Source organism: Vipera berus (assembly GCF_964194415.1).
Source record: "Vipera berus genome assembly, chromosome: 10".
In the NCBI taxonomy this organism is placed as follows: Eukaryota; Metazoa; Chordata; class Lepidosauria; order Squamata; family Viperidae; genus Vipera; species Vipera berus.
Window position 1 is genome coordinate 9481533 of NC_138213.1, and position 19993 is coordinate 9501525.

Below are 19993 nucleotides of genomic sequence, written 5' to 3' on the forward strand. Positions count from 1 at the left end.
TAAGGAAACAGTCTGAGCAGCGCAGTGGTCTAGAGGTGAAGATGCTCGCCTCTCAACCTTTCAAGTGAGAGGCGAGCATCTTCACCTCTAGACCACTGCGCTGCTCAGACTGTTTCCTTATAATATTTCCCTATTATTTCTCTTTCCTATTTTCTCTATTTTTTCAGTTTATTCCAGCACCGACATATTGGTGGTCCTCAAAAGTGATGTACGATTGTTTTTCACACTCACGACTGTTGCAGCATCCCCGCAGTCACGTGATCAAAATTCAGAGGCTTGGCAACTGACTAGTCGTTATGACAGTTGCAGTGTCCTGAGGTCATGTGATCACTTTGGCGGCACAGTGGTTAGAATGCAGTACTGCAGGCTACTTCTGCTGACTGCCGGCTGCCAGCAGTTCGATTCTCACCAGCTCAAGGTTGACTCAGCCTTCTATCCTTCTGAGGATGAGGACCCAGATTGTTGGGGGGGGTGTCATATGATGACTCTGTAAACCGCTTAGAGAGGGCTGTAAAGCACTGTGAAGCGGTATATAAGTCCAAGTGCTATTGCTATTTTGCCAACTTCTGACAAGCAAAATTAATGGGGAGGCCAGGTTCACTTAACAGCCGTGTTACTAGGTTAACAACTGAAGTGTAAAAGTCACTTAACAACTGTCTTGCTTAGCAACGGAAATCTTGAACTCAACTGTGATCCTAAGATGATAACTACTGTAAACGGAAGAAGGATGATGTGGTCAAAGCCATCCTATTGCATCAAATGGCACACAGCAATGGGCCTGTTTTGAAAGGAAACCATATAGAAAGAGAAGCAGGAGAAGGTCGCTGGGAGAGCAGATACCTCCTTTGACAGGGAACAGTGAAAACATTATGTAAATCGGCATGCCAAGCTCTGTCTTCTATTTTATTCTCAATAAGGTGTTGGAGCGAACGGGGCTGCTGGCTGGGAAGTGAGAGGCTGTTCCTGTTGAGAAGGACAAAGGCTGCATTTTGTGACTGTGGGCATAAAAGAGAGGGAACTCGTGGGAACATACCGGAGAAGGTTTTCCGCGCCAGCTCTCATCCTCACCGCTTTCAGAATCTGCTGGTTCAGGACAGCTCTCCGCTTTTGCAATTTACTCCGCCCGGTCTCTGCGAGGGGGTTGCATCCCTGAACAACAGGAAAGATATCCTTTATCAAAAGGGCAGGACCACAGAAAGAAAGAAGGAAGCCCAATCCTCCCCCCCCCACAAAAAATAAAGCCTATCTCTAGCCGTTTAGAAACAAGTAAGTTCATGCAGAAAAATAGTCCTCCATCTTCTTGAGAAAGAAGATGCAACAGGGGACGGCGACCGAAGTCTCACTTCTGTAGCAAGAGGAGAAACTCCAGATGAGGGGGAATTCCAGATGTTGCAGACCTACTGATCCCAGCAGCCCCTGCCAGGATGGCCAAAGGTGAGGGATGCTGGGAATCGAGGTGCAGCAATTATCTGAGTAGAACCAAGGCCAATCTCCTGTCCTTCTGTAACTTTTGGGAAGAGTTTCCCAAAATGGGTTCTGCAACAAACACCCTGAAAGTTGCTAGTCCATTTCCTCCCCTTCTGATTTTTTTTTTCCTCCCAATAATCAGCTTTTGCGGCCACTCTTCTTATGTAGGCATTTTGCTTCTCCATGGTTTGTGGGTTTATTCCTAGCACATGTCTTCCCTTGAAATTTCCTGTTATTTCCCACTAATATTTCCCTGATGTTGCCATGAAAAAATTGCACACCTGGAGAACTGACCTACCCATCACTTTAATAATAGTTTTAAAGATTAGGAACTATTCAGAATTATAATGCTATTTCCTTTCTTTTCCTCATGATTTTATGGGAACCCTAAGCTCCAAATGTCCTGTGTTTTAAGATGTCACATTACAGGCGAGCCTCACTTAATGACCGTCACTTAGTGGCCAATCAAGATACGATGGACTTCCCCAGAGCTACTTATGTTGTATGGCTGTATTATTATTATTATTATTATTATTATTATTATTATTATTATTATTATTATTATTATTATTATTATTATTAAACTTTTATTCATAAAACATGAAACTCAGTCAACTGAACACTCAAATTGACTGGCACTAATGGTTGACATGGCTTGCTGTCAGTATCCTAGGTATCAACCAGGTATCTCCTTAAAATGTAAGATGTTCTGAGTAGCGCAGTGAGGACGAGCTAAATGTTAGCTCCATTGCCAGCAAATCCAGTCTTCAAGATCTGGAAATCTTCAAAACCCACTGATGTAATGACACAGGATGACAGAGATTGAACATGCCACATCCTGGGGAAAAAAAAGGATTGTGGTCCTTCAAAAGGAAGTGTTGCCTTCAAATGACCTGGTGTTTCATTTCATTCAAGAGATGCTATCAAACCTCACTGCCATACCTTTTACTTTGTTTTTCATCAACCAGACTAGAAGCAGATCAAAACAGCAGATAGTTGACCTCACTTCTCAAAAAAAAAAAAACCTCTCCAAATGTAAGGCTGTCACCTTGGTATGTGAGAATATTTCATTTTCCTGTATTGTTTCAATCCGCAAACAAGAATTCCAAGCATTTTTTTTTTAGCGTAGGCTATCTGGATATCTGAAAGTCTAACTAACCCTAGAAAGACACCATAATGACTTCCTTAAGTTTCTTTTAGAAAATCTTGCTTAGGTAAAAAAGCCTTATCTTCACTCATGACAAGATACCACAAAAAGAACACTAGAAGACATTGCACTTTTGCTGTTTGTGTGTGTGTGTGTGTGTGTGTGTGTGTGTGTGTGTGTGTGTGTTTAAATAAAACAGTTTTATTTTGTGGCTACTCTCTCACCGAAAGATAAGAAATTCAAATATGGTTAGGACTGCAGAACAGGTTAGACAGTTTGTTTTAACTAGAACAAACATCAAATGAAGGGCAGTAAAGCTTCAAAACCAAGGAAAGATCAAAAGCCAAGGCCATCAAATCTGGCAGACCCAGGTAGTTCCTTGAAACCTGGTTCCAATATCTAAAGGGCTGCTACAAAGAGGGGGTGGGCGTCAACCTATTCTCCAAAGCCCCTGAAGGCAGGACAAGAAGCAATGGATGGAAACTAATCAAGGAGAGAAACAACCTAAAGAGAAATTTCCTGACAGTGAGAACAATTAACCAGAAGTTGTGGATGCTCCATCACTGGAGGCTTTTAAGAGGTTGGACAACCATTTGTGTGAAATGGTACTATAGGGTTTCCTTGAGTAGGGGTTGGACTAGAAGACCTCCAAGGTCCCTTCCAACTCTGTTATTTTGTTATTCTGTTGATTTATTTCAGTGGTCCTCGAGAGCTAGAAGTCCCTTCCCTTCTCCAGGTCAATGCTATTCCCTTGTTACAACTGCGATTTCTTTGTGTGTGTGTGTGTGTGTGTGTGTGTGTGTGTATGTCTGCCTTCAAATCAGTTTTTGATTCCTAGTGACTCCTGAACTAGTCACCTGCAGTTTTCCTGGCAAGGTTTTGGAGGTGGTTTGCCATTGCCACCTTTATAGGGCTAAAAGAGAAGGACTGGCTCAAGGTTACCCAGCTGGTTTTGTGTCCAAGGCAGAACTAGAATTCCCAATCTGCCATTATCTAGCCTGGTTCATTAATAGCACTAAAGTGCTCTTTTCATTTTCTATGCAATTCCAGATGGACACTACAGGTAGCCTTTCACTTACAACAGTTCGTGGGCTAATGCCTCCTTAAGTAACACCAGCTGCCTGCAATTAGTGCAGGTTCGCATCCCACCAGGCTCAAGGTTGACTCAGCCTTCCATCCTTCCGAGGTAGGTAAAATGAGGACCCAGATTGTTGGGGGGCAATTAAGCTGACTTTGTAATAATGCCGCTTGGGGTGTGTGTGAAAGCCCTAATAAGCAGGCATATACATAGAATGAAGGCTACTGCTAAGCTTGTAAGCCGCCCTGAGTCTTCGGAGAAGGGCTGGATATAAAAGGAATTAAAATAAAATTAAAAAATAAATAAAATAATGACCGTTCAAAGTTACAGTGGCACTGAAAAAAAGTGACTCATGAACCATTTTTCACACTTACGGCCAGCATCCCCACAGTCACGTGACCAAAATTCAGATGCTTTGCAACTGGTTCATATTTACGATGGTTGCAGTGCCCCAGGGTCATGTGATCAGTTTTGGTGAGTTTCTGACAAGCAAAGGCAACAGGGAAGCCACTGAAGAACCATGTTACTTAACAACTGCAATGATTCACTTAACAACTGTGGCAAGAAAGGTTGTAAAGTGGAGCAAAACTCATTTAACCAATGCTTCCCTGAGCCACAAAAGTTTTGGGCTGAGTTGTCGTTGTAAGTCGAGGACTAGCTGAGTATCTGTGGCATGATGGGAAATAAAAATGGGTAGTCAACATTGCCTACTAAGACTGGAGCGGAAGCCGTGGACAGTAATAAGTAAAGTACCGATGGACTCTACTTTGACCTTTGACAGATAACCAAGGATCTCAAACCAGATTCTGAGTCCATAAGCCAAAGTGTTTTCATTGAGTCCTTATTTCTGAACACGTTTCTGATCAGTCTCTACATGGACCATGGACTGGTCTTCATTTCCTCCCTCTTGATCCAACCTATATCCCATGTCAACGAAAGGAGATATTCCTCTTCCTCTTATTCCTTGCATTACTGAAACACAGAAAGCAGATCAACCTGTTGTTTTGAGGTGGAAAGCAAGAAGGGTTAGCCTAAAAAAGATTTTATGAAAAACACGGATGTCCATTGAGGTGCCTTTGAGAAAAGAATGGTATTCTGCTTGCATAGAGGCTGCTGAGAGGGAGTTAAAGTTAAAGTTACCATTGGAAGTTAATGACTTGCATCGGAAATCTAGTAAAAGCAAAGCTGGGCAAATATTAACCAGTATATAAAAGGAGAGTTCCTGTCCTCCTTAACACGGTCTCTTGGAGAAAAAGGCTGTCTCATGTCTTAAAATGCCTGAAGAATAAGATACGAGTGTGACATGACAATCTTAGCTCTAAGAAACGAACAATAGAAGCAAGAAAGTTAATGTGTGCCCGGCTAGGCCAAGCATTTAAACTACTTGCTTTCCATTTAAATAAAGCCCAATTTATTATTATTATTATTATTATTATTATTATTATTATTATTATTATTATTATTATTATTATTATTATTATTATTATTCTTTCTTTTTTAGGGGGAGGGGTCCTTGAGAAAAGAAAGGTCCATGTTGCAGATTTGCATTCAGAAACCAGTCAGGGGTTTTTTTCTGTAAGCCTTAGAAATAAAAAGGTTGTTTGTTATTGAAATCTCTGTAGAGTTTGAATCAATATTCACAGTTAGCAACTGAACTAAATCACTAAGCAATCAAGGTCACAGCAACCCACTTTTTGAAAATTCTTTTTAAAAATAACCATTGCAAAAAGGAGAATGTGATGTCTGCAGACAGATTGACTGATTGATTCTATTGAAATGTTTATTGATGGAACCAATGACTGATAGAAATGCAGAATACAGTCCATTAGGGCGTGTTTTGCAACAGATATGCCAGCAGAAAGAAACTTTAGCCTTTCAGTGGATGCAGATCTCAATTAAAAAAAACAACTTCCTAATATACTATATTGAAAGAATGGAGAAGTCTGTGGCCCAGCTAACTTCTATTACATGGAGTATTTTTCCTGCTTAATTGCTTCTAAAGAAAACTGCCTTCATTTCCCTACGGCTGCAATCATTGAATATTAGCATGACACACTACATTTTATTATTTATTACATTCTAGAAATAATTAGTATTCCTTTAACAGAAGGGCACACAATTTTGGGGACAGAGGGCTGCACGTAACCTTTGAATCATATTGAAGAATTTGGCAGAGCAAAGACAAACATGAAGCTGAATGGAGTGAAATGCAGTAAGGTGTTATTAAATATAGTTAAGAGGGTTATTTATCAAGTATTCCCTCCTTGCAGCATTAAAAATAAGAATATGGCAACATCTTTAGAGGTTTATGTGGAGCTGCATGCAATTCTGGAACCGCAGCCTGCACACCACAGGCTTAATATTTAATTTGAGTGCAGTAATTACAGTTATTCCTTGACTTACGAACACAAGTGAGCCCAAAATTTCTGTTACTAAGTGAGACAGTTGAGTTTTGCCCCCATTTGCAATTTTTCTTGCCACAATTGTTAAGTGAATCGCCTGCAGCTGTGATGGCCTCAATCTGGCATCCCGATTGACTTTACTTATCAGAAGATCACATATGACACCCCTCCCTGGGACACCACAATATGTCCTAAATATGAACCAATTGCCAAGTGTCATGTGACCACAAGGATGCTGCAACAGTTGTGTGAACAATGGTCATAAGTCACTTTTTCCAGGGCTATTGTAACTTCAAAGAGTCACTAAATGAATGATTGGAAGTCAGGGACTAGCTGTACAGAAGAACTAGCCAACCCATTTGGTTAAAGGCTGTCCGGAAAAACCAAACTTTTCTGCAATAGGTCCTCAAGAGTTGAAAGAGATCTTTATTTGCCAGGGAACTGCCAAACAAGCATCAGTAAACCATATCTCAGTGGGCACTTTTGGGTGTTTAATGTCTTGTGCATTTGTCACAAGGTACATCTGCTAACCTGGATCACAACATTTCATTTGCTTCAGATTAGAAGTGGATGAAGCTTCCCAAATGCAGCAACACACACACACACAGACACACAAGCAAGCAATGTTTTAGAACATCAGGGAAATAGGATTATTGAGGTCCTGGTAATTTCTGAGCTTAGTGGTCTTCTTGCAGACATTTCATTACCAAACTAGGTAAGATCATCAAATAGGATTAGAGCCATTCTTTCCATACAGGTTCCATACACATGCATATACAGTCTATAAATTATTGGAAATTTCAAACACAAGAATAAAACTAAAACAAATAAACCACACGGGTTCCAGAAACCAGGAAGTGTTCTGAAGCAGAGCCCAACAATTTCTCCCGTTGGCTCCAGGAAGCGCTGTCTTTGCCAAACGGTCATAAGCAAGTTCCTACAAATTAAACTCAATTCACTGATATATTTTCCTCCAGAACAAAGGAACAAGAGAGGCCGCTTTGCCAGATCACTGAACTGCATTCAAATATTGTTCCCAAAAGAGAAGAAAAAAATAGTCAATCCAGTAAGAATGCTAGGTTCACATACTGTACAAATAACTTTAGATTAGGATGGACCACTAGGATGGATTTGAACGTGGAAACAGAGCACGGAGAGAATATAACAGAACAACAGAGTTGGAAGGGACCTTGAAGGACTTCTAGTCTCGTTCCCCAACATTTCCAGCTTTCCAGACCAGGGGATGGTTGCATGGATGCTCATGCAAGTGGGGATGTGCACACGTGCATGCGCACTCAGCTGTCACTTCGGGTAGCCCGGTTCTGAACAGCTCACGGCCTAGTAGTGGGTCACAGTCCAGGAGTTGGGGACCCCTATTCTAGTCCAACCTCCTGCTCAATTTCAGACAGGCTCTTTTTAAAAAGCTCCAGTACTGGAGCACCCACAACTTCTGAAGGCAAGCCATTCCACTGGTTGATTGTCATATATGGTTTATACGACATGGAATATGGAATATATGATTTGCCCGCTGAAGATTAAGCCTCGCTCCCCGACATTCCCAGTTTTAAAAGGATCAGATAATATAACATTCCACTAAGCCAAGCCTTGTTTAATCATAGTTTACTGAATAAGCTGCGGGTGGCTGACTTTGGATAACTGAGCCATGCGTAACTGGTCAGGTTATTAATCAGTAGCTGTGCACACTTTGAAAATAATTCAGAAGAATTACTCTGACACTTGCATGAGCATATTTCTTTACTGTTCATTTTAGCACATGGTGTTGATTTAATCAATAGAATCATTAAACAATGACGTTTTAGGAGCTCTAAAGATGGTATTGGTATGTTGGTACTGGTACTGGTATGTTAAGATATGGAATGAAGTTTTTAAAAAGACATGTTAAGATGAGGAAAACTACAATTGTCCTTGTTGGGTTGAATTTCTGTGATAAAAAAATAATATCTTTCCTAGAAAGAAGTTTTTGTTTCAGACAATATCTATTTTGACAACTGTTGCACCATTTAAACAGTGGCAAAAGGCTATAACTAAGTTTGTGTGGCAGGGGGAAAAAGATGAGTTAAATGTAGGATGTTACAAGGTGCAAAGGAAAAAAAAAGATTGAGTTTACCTGATTTGAACTTATATGTTGCAGCTTGCTGTGTGGTTTGGATGAAAGAGTGGGTGCTGTTGAGAAGGCTTGTTGAGTTAGAAGGACATGACCTGAGATTTGGGTGGCATGGGTATTTCTGGTACAATAAATCAAGATTAATGTGGATTTTAAAAAGGATTGTGTTAGACATGGCATAATGAGAATGTAGAATAAAAATCCAGATGGTGCCAAAAACATCTTTGGGGCTCTCAGAGGCAATTTATAGATATGGGGGGAAAAACAGACAAACACAAATGGCTAATTTATCCTGAGATACTAGATAATTTTGTCAAGGGGAGCAAAAAAAATGAAATCAAAAGAAAAACTGCTGGCAGAGGAAGAGTGTGGCCAGCAAATCTGGAGCTGCCCAGCCGTGACATTATTCAATGGAGAAAAATGAATATTGCTGCACTAACCAAGCAGATGAGAAATGCCTCCAGCTAGCTGAACGTCAATTTGTTTTTTCCGTAAACAGTTTTGAATTCCAAAATCAGATCTCCTGAATGACAGAAATACATTTCAAAAGGCCCTGCAGAAAAGGTTATTTAAGCAAGCAGGTGTTGGGGTGTGTGTGTGTGTTTGTCACTTTGTCTGTTAGCATGTATTTCAAGTGATATGCCAACAACACGTAGCATAGCATAAACTGGATCCACAGCAAGTTAAAGCAGAGCTGACGGTGGGTTTTCCTCTGTGGCTTCCATGAATCCTGAATCTCCACCAGTGTTAAGGTCTTCCCACCAAAGCAAACAAATGATTGAAACACTAATTGCTTCTCTGAACACAAAAGATATTCACTTTTGTGCTTGCAAAAGAGGGATCTCGCATCCTTCCCCAAACCTCAGGATTTACAGAGTTCACAACTCACAAAATCTTCAAACAAGGTCTGGCAGTTCTGTCAAGGAACATTCTTATACTTGATGGCCTACATAAATCAAGCCAGAGGATTAGATGAACATCCTTCTATTCTGTACCCCACTATTCTGACATGATGCTAACCTAGGCTCTGGGTCAATAGGCTGGATTTGCAAAGCTAATCCAAAGAAAAAGCAAAGGAAAACCAAAGAAACCACTTCATTATTTAGTGCGTTAAGTTATCTGCACCCAACCTATGTTTACATCAACTTGCAAATTCAGTCGAGCAGAACAGGACTTTCTCTGAAGAACAGAATTTTGGGAAGGAAAAATGAGAAAGGACGGTATTTTTCATTGCTTAGTGAACCGTACTAATCCTATAACTATCTCTTAAAAACTGAAGGATGTTACAGCACACATTTCTGCAAAACTAGCAAGTATATTGAGTAGATCAGTTTTCCAGCTTGGTTGCTTTCCAGCTTCAATTCTCAGAATTCCACAGCCAGCATGAAAATTCTGAGTCAAGATCTAAGTTAAGTTTAAGTTTTAAGTTTATTGAATTTATATACCGCCCTTTTCCCGTAGGACTCAGGGCGGTTTACAAAGTATCTAGCTAGGTAAGGCTGGCTGGCACACATAGAGGAGGCTCCTAAATCCTAAAACAGCATTTCTCAAAACTTGTTTAAAATGTATGAATGTCAACTTCCAGAATTCCTCAGACCCCCCACCCCCACCCCCACGGCTGGAGAATTCTGGGAGTTAATCTCCACACATCTTAAACTTGTCAAGCTTGAGAAATGTTGCTTGAAGATTCGTGACACCAATGTGAAAACAGTTCCTAGTTCACCCAGATCCTGAATAATTTGTATGTATAACTGACTGCCACAAAATGAAGGCGTAGCTGCCATCTCAATAAAAATCAGAAAGAGTCAAAGGAGTACAGGTTCAACTAATGGTCGCCAACCAGGACATAAAGCAACTTATACACTCAAAAGTCTATGGTAGTATTTACAGAGGAAAAGTCACGCTTTATCCAAAACTGTCTTAACTAATCTCTGAATTGAACTGAAGATTCTTGGATGAGAACTGAAACGTTTTCAAGAAAACAGCAAGAAAGTCCATTTGCCTTTTGGAAAAAGAAAAAAAAACACTTTTGGGACTCTGAATGTATCAAACGCAAGTGACTGGAAACGAACAAAGCAGCTTTTCCTTCCCATTATTGAATATTATGGGGGATGCGGTGGCTCAGTGGGTTAGGATGCTGAGTTTGTCGATCAGAAGGTCGGCAGTTTGGCGGGTCAAATCCCGAATGCCGCGTAACAGAGTGAGCGCCTGTTACTCGTCCCAGCTTCTGCCAACCTAGCAGTTCGAAAGCATGTGAAAATGCAAGTAGAAAAATAGGGACCATTACGGCGGGAAGGTAACAGCGTTCCGTGCGCCTTTGACGTCTAGTCATGCCGGCCACATGACCACGGAGACGTCCTCGGACAAGCGCTGTCTCTTTGGCTTTGAAACGGAGATGAGCACCGGCCCCCTAGAGTCGGAAACGACTAGCACACATGTGCGGGGGAACCTTTACCTTTACCCTATAGAATATTATACCAACTTGTCAGCTTTGCCCATTCGAGCTCCACAAAAAACACTTCTTTTTTTTAACATTTGTGAAATGACTCCTTCCTTTCACATTATCTCTGCCTTCTGGATCTCAGGGGAATACTGAAAACCCAACTGTACCAAGGTCTTCTCTTCACAATGCATCTTTGCCTTTGAAACTGTTGTCTCTGGCCAACCTTAAAAAACCCTGCAGTGCCCCCTCCCAGCTTAGGCCAATGCAAAGGTGCCAGGAAATTACAAAGGCACAAGCACATGTCTTGGAAATGGAAATAAGAACCAGAGAAGCTGGTATGGTGGGGGGAGGGAATAGAATCTTACCAAACCACTCATTGCTCTTGCAATGACATGATAGTTAAGACCCATCAACACAAGCACAATAAGGTGGATGGCTCATCAATGGAGTCAGATAACTTTACTGTAGAAATAAGAAAGTCAAAAAGAATAAGAGGCAAGAGTGCCCTGAAGGGAGGAGCTATTTCTTATCACATCTGCATACATTTGCTTTGCAAAAGGACGGGTTATAAATATTTCTCCTGCCCTTCTGTTTGCCAGAGTCAACCTTTCTCTTTCCCATCTACTGTAAGCCTAGGGCTGGGTTCTTAATCTTAAAATGAATAACCTGCAGCAATTGCTGGTACACTTGGCTAAAAGGCTCCCCCAGCCCTATCCCGGCAGCGTGACTAATGCCTCAGCTATCTGCTTTATGAACGGGAGTATGAATGATAAGGTCAATTTAAACTTCCCACCATTGGAGACCAGCCTTTAAGTGAATCAGCCTTAAGTCTATTTATTTATTCATGAAATGTACAGGGCCACCCATCTCCACCAAAAAAGTGACTCTGGGCGGGGTGTGGCAAGTCTATAAAACAATTAACACATTTTTTAAAAAAAAACTATTATTGAAACATTTAAAAATCACAAAGGCTAAGACGGAGAACAGCAGGTGTTAACAGCAATGGAGATGCCTCAGTATCTTGGGGGGACCCTGGAACCCCGAAACCTGATGGCATAATCAGGTTTTGAGGGACTTCCAGAAAATCAACTGAGATAGAGGCAGCCTCATTTCAGGACTGGGTCTGTCATGCTTGTAGTAGTCTTCCTCTTGGGACCCCTTTGCCCCCCCCCATTATCTTGGAGGAGAGACCAACTGAGGAGTTGTGGGTGGGTTCTGAAGTTTGGAAAGGATTGAGAAGTGTGGGACAGTCAAGATATGTGATCTTCCATCATTAGTCAACCTCCATGAAGAAGACACTTCCTTCCCAGGGATCGTCTTCTCCATTAGCAGCCTTTGACATCCCAGTCCTTTTGAACTCATCACACACACCCCCAATCACCCATAACATCTGACTGTACTAAGATTCTACAACTTTCATGTGGAAATAACCTCTTCTGCCCTCAAAAGAGCTGGACTCCTGCTTTCTTGACAGTTGGCTGCCAAATGCAATGCTAAAAACCAACTTTGTAGAAATAATATCCAGCCAGAACCACAGCTGCCATATAGGCAATCTGTACATAGATTGCGGTATTTGAAACTCTTCACTTTCCTGGATTATCTAAGCCTAATCTTACACTTCACCTAATCATCATAACTGGGTGGAGAGTTTAGCCAGGTGTGTGTGTGTGTGTGTGTGTGTGCGTGTATATATATATATATATATATATTCGTAGATTTTCACGGGTACAGGTATGTAGGTCTTGGCGTATTTGGGTCTTTTCCCGTGTAAGATTGATAGTGTCTTGGCGACGTTTTGACGAGGTCCCACTCGTCATCTTCAGGCTGGTGTCTTCGGTTTCGAAGCCGAAGACACCAGCCTGAAGATGACGAGTGGGACCTCGTCAAAACGTCGCCAAGACACTATCAATCTTACACGGGAAAAGACCCGAATACAGTATGTGTGTGTGTGTGTGTGTGTGTGTGTGTGTGTGTGTGTGTGTATAAAATGCAAGACCCAGATCTGACATACCTTATTAGATTTCCTTCCTTTCGAAAACCAAACCCCCCCCCCACCAAACTCTTCAAACAATAACAATTGCCTCAATCCATAAAGGAGAGAAATCCATAATCAGGAGAATTAATAACTGGTGAAAATGTAATTAAGGCTGACCAAAACGGGGCTAACTATATTTGGCAGTTGTTGAGGATGCTTGCACATTCTTAAGTGTGATTTCGGTTAGACCTAGTAAGGGCAATGTGACTCTACGTATTTCTGTCTTTTAAACAATTTCCTTTCATTATGCCAGGACATCAACCTTTCATTATTGGTTTGTAGCTGAAGGAAATACTTCCATACTGCTCTCAAGAAAACAACAGCCCCCTGTATCGTTAGAAGTTGAGCTTAATCTATATGAATCTTTACTTTTTAAACTGAAGTTGGGTGTGTGTGTCTAGCTTTGATAACTCATCATTATAGAGTAAACACGAGGGGTGGGGGAGACAGAAAAAGCTCTGATCAATAACTGATTTCTCATAACTCATTAAGCCTTGATATATCTTGCTTGGTTTATGGCTCAGAGTGTTGGTTACACTTGCTTGTAACTTTATAACCTTTTAAAATTCAAATTTAACATTTCAATTCTAACATACTGTTTTATATTTTGGTACGGTACAGTATACTGTATACTTTGATTGAGGTGGGCAGTCCAGAAATGAGAAGTATAAAAAAATAAATACAAGCCCAGCTAAAGTGGCTTCTTCAACAAATATACTTTTGCAAGATCCAGTCTGAGACACATATATTTGCCTTCATTCATAAACCAACTTTTATTATTTTTTTTAAAAAAACACCTTGTTTTTGTACAATGCATGAACCCAGAGATAGGTTTATTGCAATACCTGAGTTTGTCAAACAGTTGCTCTAAAGCTCTCCTAATTATTTTAGTTAGTGGAACTATCCACTGGGTTTGGCCTGGATATTGCTGTTATCAATGACAGATTTAGTATGACTGATAGTAAGCCAAAGGAACAGAAAGTTCACCTGTCTTTGGGAAATCCAGTGAAGTCAATTGTTTGTAAGGGACTATATAATTTTAAAAGGTTTGCGATTCTTATCTGGAAGTACACTATATGAAAAAAAATAGGAAGCAGAAGTTGCTTCTGTAGGAATGTTAAATATGACACTAGCAAGAGCAGAAAAGGCTTCAGCAGAACAGGAAAAATGCATCATGTCGCCCCATTTAGACAGTGGTTATTTCCACCACTTGCACAGACGTAGCAATTGCTGGTATGTATTAAATGAGCATGACAGGCTACGTAATTAAGTTGCACCTACTAACTGCTATAATGAGCACTCCCTTGCTTTAAAATAGGATTTTATAAAACTGAAGGTATACGTTTTTGTAAAGACGTTTTGTATCCTCAACATTTTGAGAGCATCTTTTCGTTTTTTGTCTGTTTGTAGCAGACATTTAAAAGTGCGGAAGTCACACTCTTAAAGCCAAGGGTAAGCCATTTGATTCTGGGAGCATTACTTCCAAAGGCACATATGTGTACATCTCAAGGAAGGACACCTTCTGCCTAAGGTGAAGATGTCCAGCTTGAAGCCCACCAACACATACCCCCCAAATGTGGGAGTGCAGCCTCAGAAGCCCCCTTAAAAGTTGCTCAGAATTTAATTTTTCATATGTGCAAAGGCAAAAAAATGATTCACCTTATTCATGCTCAGTGAATAGTATCAATCCAATTTCAGTAAATTGAATTGTTTATTTCATGCTGGCCTTTGCCGCATGCAAACAACAGCTTCCTGGGACATCAAAGCACAATCCTACCCCAGCAGAAATTGAGGGAAGCTAATGAACTTTATTGAAATAATCTCTTTCCCTTTGGTAGATATTAACCAAATGGCAATCCTCCCTTATGGATTCAACCCATAGCTACATCCCCGAGACTTGAGTTCCTGAGTAAATCTAGCAAGAATTTAAGTAAAACAGCATAAAATTAGGCCAGGCTTTTTTTTTTGCCTAGTAGGTTTCCAGCAGAGTTTAATAAAATACTAACTGTGGCCAGAGAATAAGCTGTCAATATTCACTGTTGGGTTATAGAATTAATTTTGTGAATTCATTCAAGGCAGGTTTCTGAGTTCATTCAATGTTGTACCATGAACAAGAAGCTGATTAATCGGAGGATCCGGTTTCCCACTGAATTCTCTGATCAAGGCAGGAAGGCATCAATGAGAGGGTCTGACAGAAAGCCAAAACCCACCCAGTCCCCATTTCCCATAGAAGTCAAAGGCAGGGCACCAGGCAGAAGAAAACTTCACTTTTCTTCCAGCAAAGTCTACCTACCCCAGATGCCACTCTACCGTAGCGCCCCCGTTTATCACCACCCTGAAAGAGATGCCAAGGCGTTGTGCCTACTTCTCATCCATAAATGTACCCCATAGCATGCAGTTGGCAGCCCGGGGTGCAAGAAGCAGACAGACAAAAGAGCCGAATGCATTGCTGGGTGGGAGTCAGTGTCTCCCCACCCCCACGCCCCCAATTCGATTTTCAACCACCAAGCAGAATTTACACTCATTTCACAGTTTACAAAGGGGGAGAAAAACGCAGAAGGTTTTTTTTTTTGGGGGGGGGGCGAGCTGTTCACTTTGCCAAGAAGGGAGGTGGCTGGAGGGGCGTGGTGAGGGGGGGGGGTAAGGCTTCTCTCTCTCTCTCTCTCTCTCTCTCTCTCTCTCTCTCTCTCTCTCTCTCTCTCTCTCTCTCTCCGCGGAGCCTCCTCGGAAAGCAACGCTCCAGTTCAGCCCACTCCCCACTCCCTTCTGCCTTTTTCTGCAACTTCCCCTAAAGGAGGCTGCCAATCGGCGGGGAAAATGCCTTGTAAGGCAAGTTGGGGTTTTTGTTGTTGTTGCTGTTGTTTTGGTTTGGTTTGTTGTTGTTGGTTTTTTTTTAAAAAGTCCAGCGCCAACAGGATGAGATGAGAACAGAACTAATCCGAGCCGGGGGTGGGGTGGAAGCAAAGCACACACACACCCCTCCCGCCGCCACACACACACACACACACACACTCGCGGGAAACCTGGCGAAGGGGGTCCCGCGCCAGGAAGGACCCCTCCCCTCCTCCTCTCCTACCTTGCGGAAATAACAGGCGCCCCTCTGGTCCGAGGCCGGACAGCCGGTGGGCAGCAGCGCCTCCGTCATCTCCAGCGGCTGGTTGGGGCTGGTGGCGCCCGCTGCCTCCGTGGCCAACTCACCAGTGCGCCCTCGCCGCCGCCGCTTCGTTTGGGCACCCGGGCGCGGTACCAAGTGCGCTCTGGCCGCTCTGCAAGCTCCGCTCCCCGCTGCGCTTCGCTCCTCCCTCTACCTGGGAAACCCGCAAGGGGGGCGGGGGAGGGAGGAGGAGGAGGTAGAGGAGGAGGAGGAGGAGGAGGAGGAGGAGGAGGAAGCCACAAAAGCGCTTCCTTGGGCTGCTGCCTTGTGGATGCCAGCCGCGGTGCCTCCCAGCCAGGGCTGTGCAAAGAATCAGAACCGGAAAGGTGCCTGGAGGTCTTCTAGTCCAACCCCCTGCTCAAGCAGGAGAGCCTGTTATTATTGGAGACGAGTAGCTGTCCAAGTCTCTTCTCCAAGACCTCCAGTGATGGAGCAGCCGCAACTTCGGAAGGCAAGCCGTTCCGCTGGTTGATCGCTCTCAAGGTTGTTGGGAATGTTTCTCCTTAATTCCAGGTTGCTTCCCTCCTCGATGAGTTTTCATCCATCGAGGAGAGAAGCAACCTGGAATTAAGAGTGGTGGGGTCATCCCAAACTGGGGGTGCATTTTTCTCACCCATCCCTGTCCCCAGGCTCCTGGTTTAAAGGAACGACCTTCCCAGGGCTGTAGGTTTATTAGCCAGCAAGACCGGTGCCTGGGATCCATACCTTTGCACCTAATCAAGAGGCAGACCCCATCCTACATTAGTAGTAGATGAAAGGATCAATCAATCCTGCTAAGGGGGAGGGGGAAATGGGACCCGCTTTTGGATTAGGTCCATCCAATGCACCCTTAGCAGGATCCCTGGTTTTGTATTAAACCTTGGTTTGCTTTAGTTTAAGTGGGATTCATGAAACAGGTAGGCATCAACCATGGTTTACAAGGGTGGGTGGCTTCACTCATTAGAATGATTAGACGACATAGCCCTGCTCGTTGTCCTTGACATAGGAGCATTCTTTTCGAAACTGTTTGAAGTTACAGTGGCACCGGAAAAAGTGTCCTAAAATTGGTCTTCCACAGTTATGACCATCACAGCATCCCTACAGTCATGTAGTCAGAATTCAGGTGCTTGGCAACTGATGGGTATTTGCAACAGTTGCAGCATCCCAGGGTGACCATTTGCAAAATACCTAGCCAATTTTTGATAAGCAAAGTCAGGGCAGATTCCCTAAACAACCAGGGCAAAAAATAAATAAATCCTAAAATCCTGTGTGACTCACTTAACAAGCGCCTGGCTTAGCAATGGAAATCCTTCTTCCAATTGTGATTATAAGTCAAACATTACCTGTACTGTGGTTTGGCTGGGTTTGACCTGAATGTTGCTTATCCCAACATCCCAGGGGTTTCAGCCAATCAGCAAAGTGCACCATAAAGCTAGGATCTAGCAAAGACATAAAAAGGCAGGCCTTTGTTGTCCTTAAGCTCCAACATTAAGTTTCCTTATCCAATTGGTTTTGTCAGTTATTTAACGTTTGTTTAGAATAAATAATGGTAGGAGTAGAGAGATACAGCTTTTTAAAAAAACAAAACAAAACATTGTCTTTGCTTTAAGGCAGCTCAATCTTTTCTGTGTCTCTGTAGAAAAGGATTTGGTTGCCAAGAAACTGGGTCCCAGTGGAATTTTATCTTTTTGTCCCTCGAGTCTTTCAACATCTTTTTTTGGTCTTTAGTTCTGGAGAAGAATTTTCTTTCTCTTCTTTTGTCTTTCTTCCTCTTGTTTCTCTTTTGCCATCCGAGGGGGTGAGTGTATGTAGGAGGGCTCTCTCCTTCCGGAATAATTGCTCTGGGGTGGGGAAGAGAAAATGCCTTTTCTTTTAAGAACAAGAGAGATTTGGTACAAATCACAGTAGATTTCTTTCCCCCCCCCCCACAGCATGTTTGGGTCATTCACGAAAATTGCCAGTTCGTGGGCATTGCTCACTGATGGAAGTCTTATATTGCAAAAGTAAAAAAAAAATAACTGGTGGATTATTTTACAACCACACAGCAAATATGTGGAGTGGCAACTTTGGAATGTGATTATCGAAACTTCAAGACTGCTATTTTCGATGTGGTAAAAATGAATTGTGCCTGAAATACAGGGCAAAGTGAAAAGTTCTTTCTGTATTAGCTGCTTCCCAGAAAAGAGTATCTTTAAACTTACAGGTCCACGCTGAAGCTTTCCCAAAGGATTGGCCTTGTTTTGGAATATATAATATGGATTTAAATTAGACAATTATATCAGGAGCATAATGTTAGTTGTCAACAAAACAATCTATCAACACCTCGCTTGTTTTTCTTGTCAGGACTCAATACAGATGCATATGAATGGGAAAGCACAGTAGTGTTTTGAGGTTCCCATTTTATGGATAAGAAGTGTCTTCTCCAATGCTTCATGCCTTTAAAATCAAAGGTATTATGTTTGGACCAATTGATTTTACTTTCTTTAATAAAAACATTTATCCATTTGATAATTTAAAATATGGAATTGTGTTTTTATTAGATGTCCTCCCTCTGCGTGCAACTGATCCATTTCAAAATGCCCATATTATTGTACACATAATGTTATTTCCTCCACATTGAATAACTGCATTAAACCCATATGGTAAGGGAAACAAAGATAATAACAACAACGAGTTTCGAGATGGGGTATCTATAATCAGCTCAGCTATAAAGTTCCAGAGAGGGCATGTGATGTAAATATATATATATATATATATATATATATATATATATATATATATATATATATATATATATATATATATATATATATATATATATATATATATATATATATATATATATATATATATATATATTACATGACGAAAGTTTCAAAGGTCAGGCAGATACCTGGGATATGTCCAACTAATTCCGCAAAAGGAATGTGAATGAGTCAGTGAGACTTTCTTCTTTTACTTTTGTCCTCTTTGTGTTTGTGTGTGTGTGTGTGTGTGTGTGTGTGTGTGTGTGAGAGAGAGAGAATTCTCTTGTGCTTTTGAAAAGCAACTCATTACCCAGAATAGAAATAAAGGAAAAAATGTCTCTGAGATAGAGTTAAAGAAAGGCAAAAACTACAAACATCCCTTATTTTAAATGACTTTTTTTAAAAAAAATCACTTAATTTTTGAAAGGGCACAGTTTTAAACATGCTACTCTGTTTTAATACTTCCTGCGTCTGGTTGGATGGTAGCAGCTAAGTAAGCCTGACTGATTTCAAAAACTAAGCTGGAGCAGAGCAGAATCTTGAGGGGTTGCAGGGAAACCTGGGAAATTAAAGGAATGCAGGCAAAAGTCATTGAAAATATAGTGTACTGATAGTCTGTTATGGAAAAGTGGCACATAAATAAAATAGAAAGAAATTGGATTAAAGATAAAGACATGTGATCCAGTGTTTCTCAAATATGGCAACTTTAAATTAGATGGACTTAAACTCCCAGAATTCCCCAGCCAGCTATGATGCTGGCTGGGGAATTCTGGGAATTGAAGTCCACACATTGCCAAGTTTGAGAAACATTGTACTATAACTTTATCAATACTTTATTGCTTTTTAAAATTTAAAATCCTTAAAACAGGATATAAAGATCAAATCATAGAGTTGGAAGAAATTGTAGAACGCATCTACTCCAGCCCCTGTCAGAAGTTCTCAATGTGGTCCGTATGCCCCCCCCAGGAGGCCATATTATATTTTTAGGGGGTCACAGGGAGCCAGCCAAACTTAACAAGATGGATTTTACAATAAATGCCTTAACAGTAACTATGACTGGGTGGGTGAGTCCCAGAAGTTAATAGGGCTCCGAAGGGGGCTGTGAGCCATAAAAAGTTTGAGAACAGCTGCATTAGAGCACAATGTGATAGTCTTATATATAAAAGCTATATATAACAATCACATTCTTCAGAGCAACAACTCAAAATGCAAACACCCACACAGAGGTATAGAAACGCCCAGGTGTGCACACACATATATTTCAAGCACTGTGGATAAATAATAATCTTGGTTTAGCCTCCAATTCCAGATACTCTTCCACCAATCATGCATTCAGGAATTTCTAGCAAATCCTGATTTTCTGCAAGGCACAATCTGAACAACTCACAAATCAGACATCATTGGCTTCCCATAACT

The 19993-nt window shown here is 41.5% G+C and overlaps 1 protein-coding gene across 1 annotated transcript in view; it reads right to left on the bottom strand.

The window, feature by feature from the left end:
- RHPN2 (rhophilin Rho GTPase binding protein 2) overlaps window positions 1-15961 on the bottom strand; it is a 41898-nt gene extending 25937 nt beyond the window's left edge. Inside the window, exons 1-2 of the mRNA XM_081335958.1 lie at window positions 15774-15961; window positions 1034-1149 (exon numbers count right to left, since the gene is read on the bottom strand). Coding sequence (XP_081192084.1) covers window positions 1034-1149; window positions 15774-15842 — 185 coding nt within the window. The 5' untranslated portion in view covers window positions 15843-15961. The remainder of the gene's footprint in view (window positions 1-1033; window positions 1150-15773) is intronic.
- Window positions 15962-19993: the final 4032 nt, after the last annotated feature.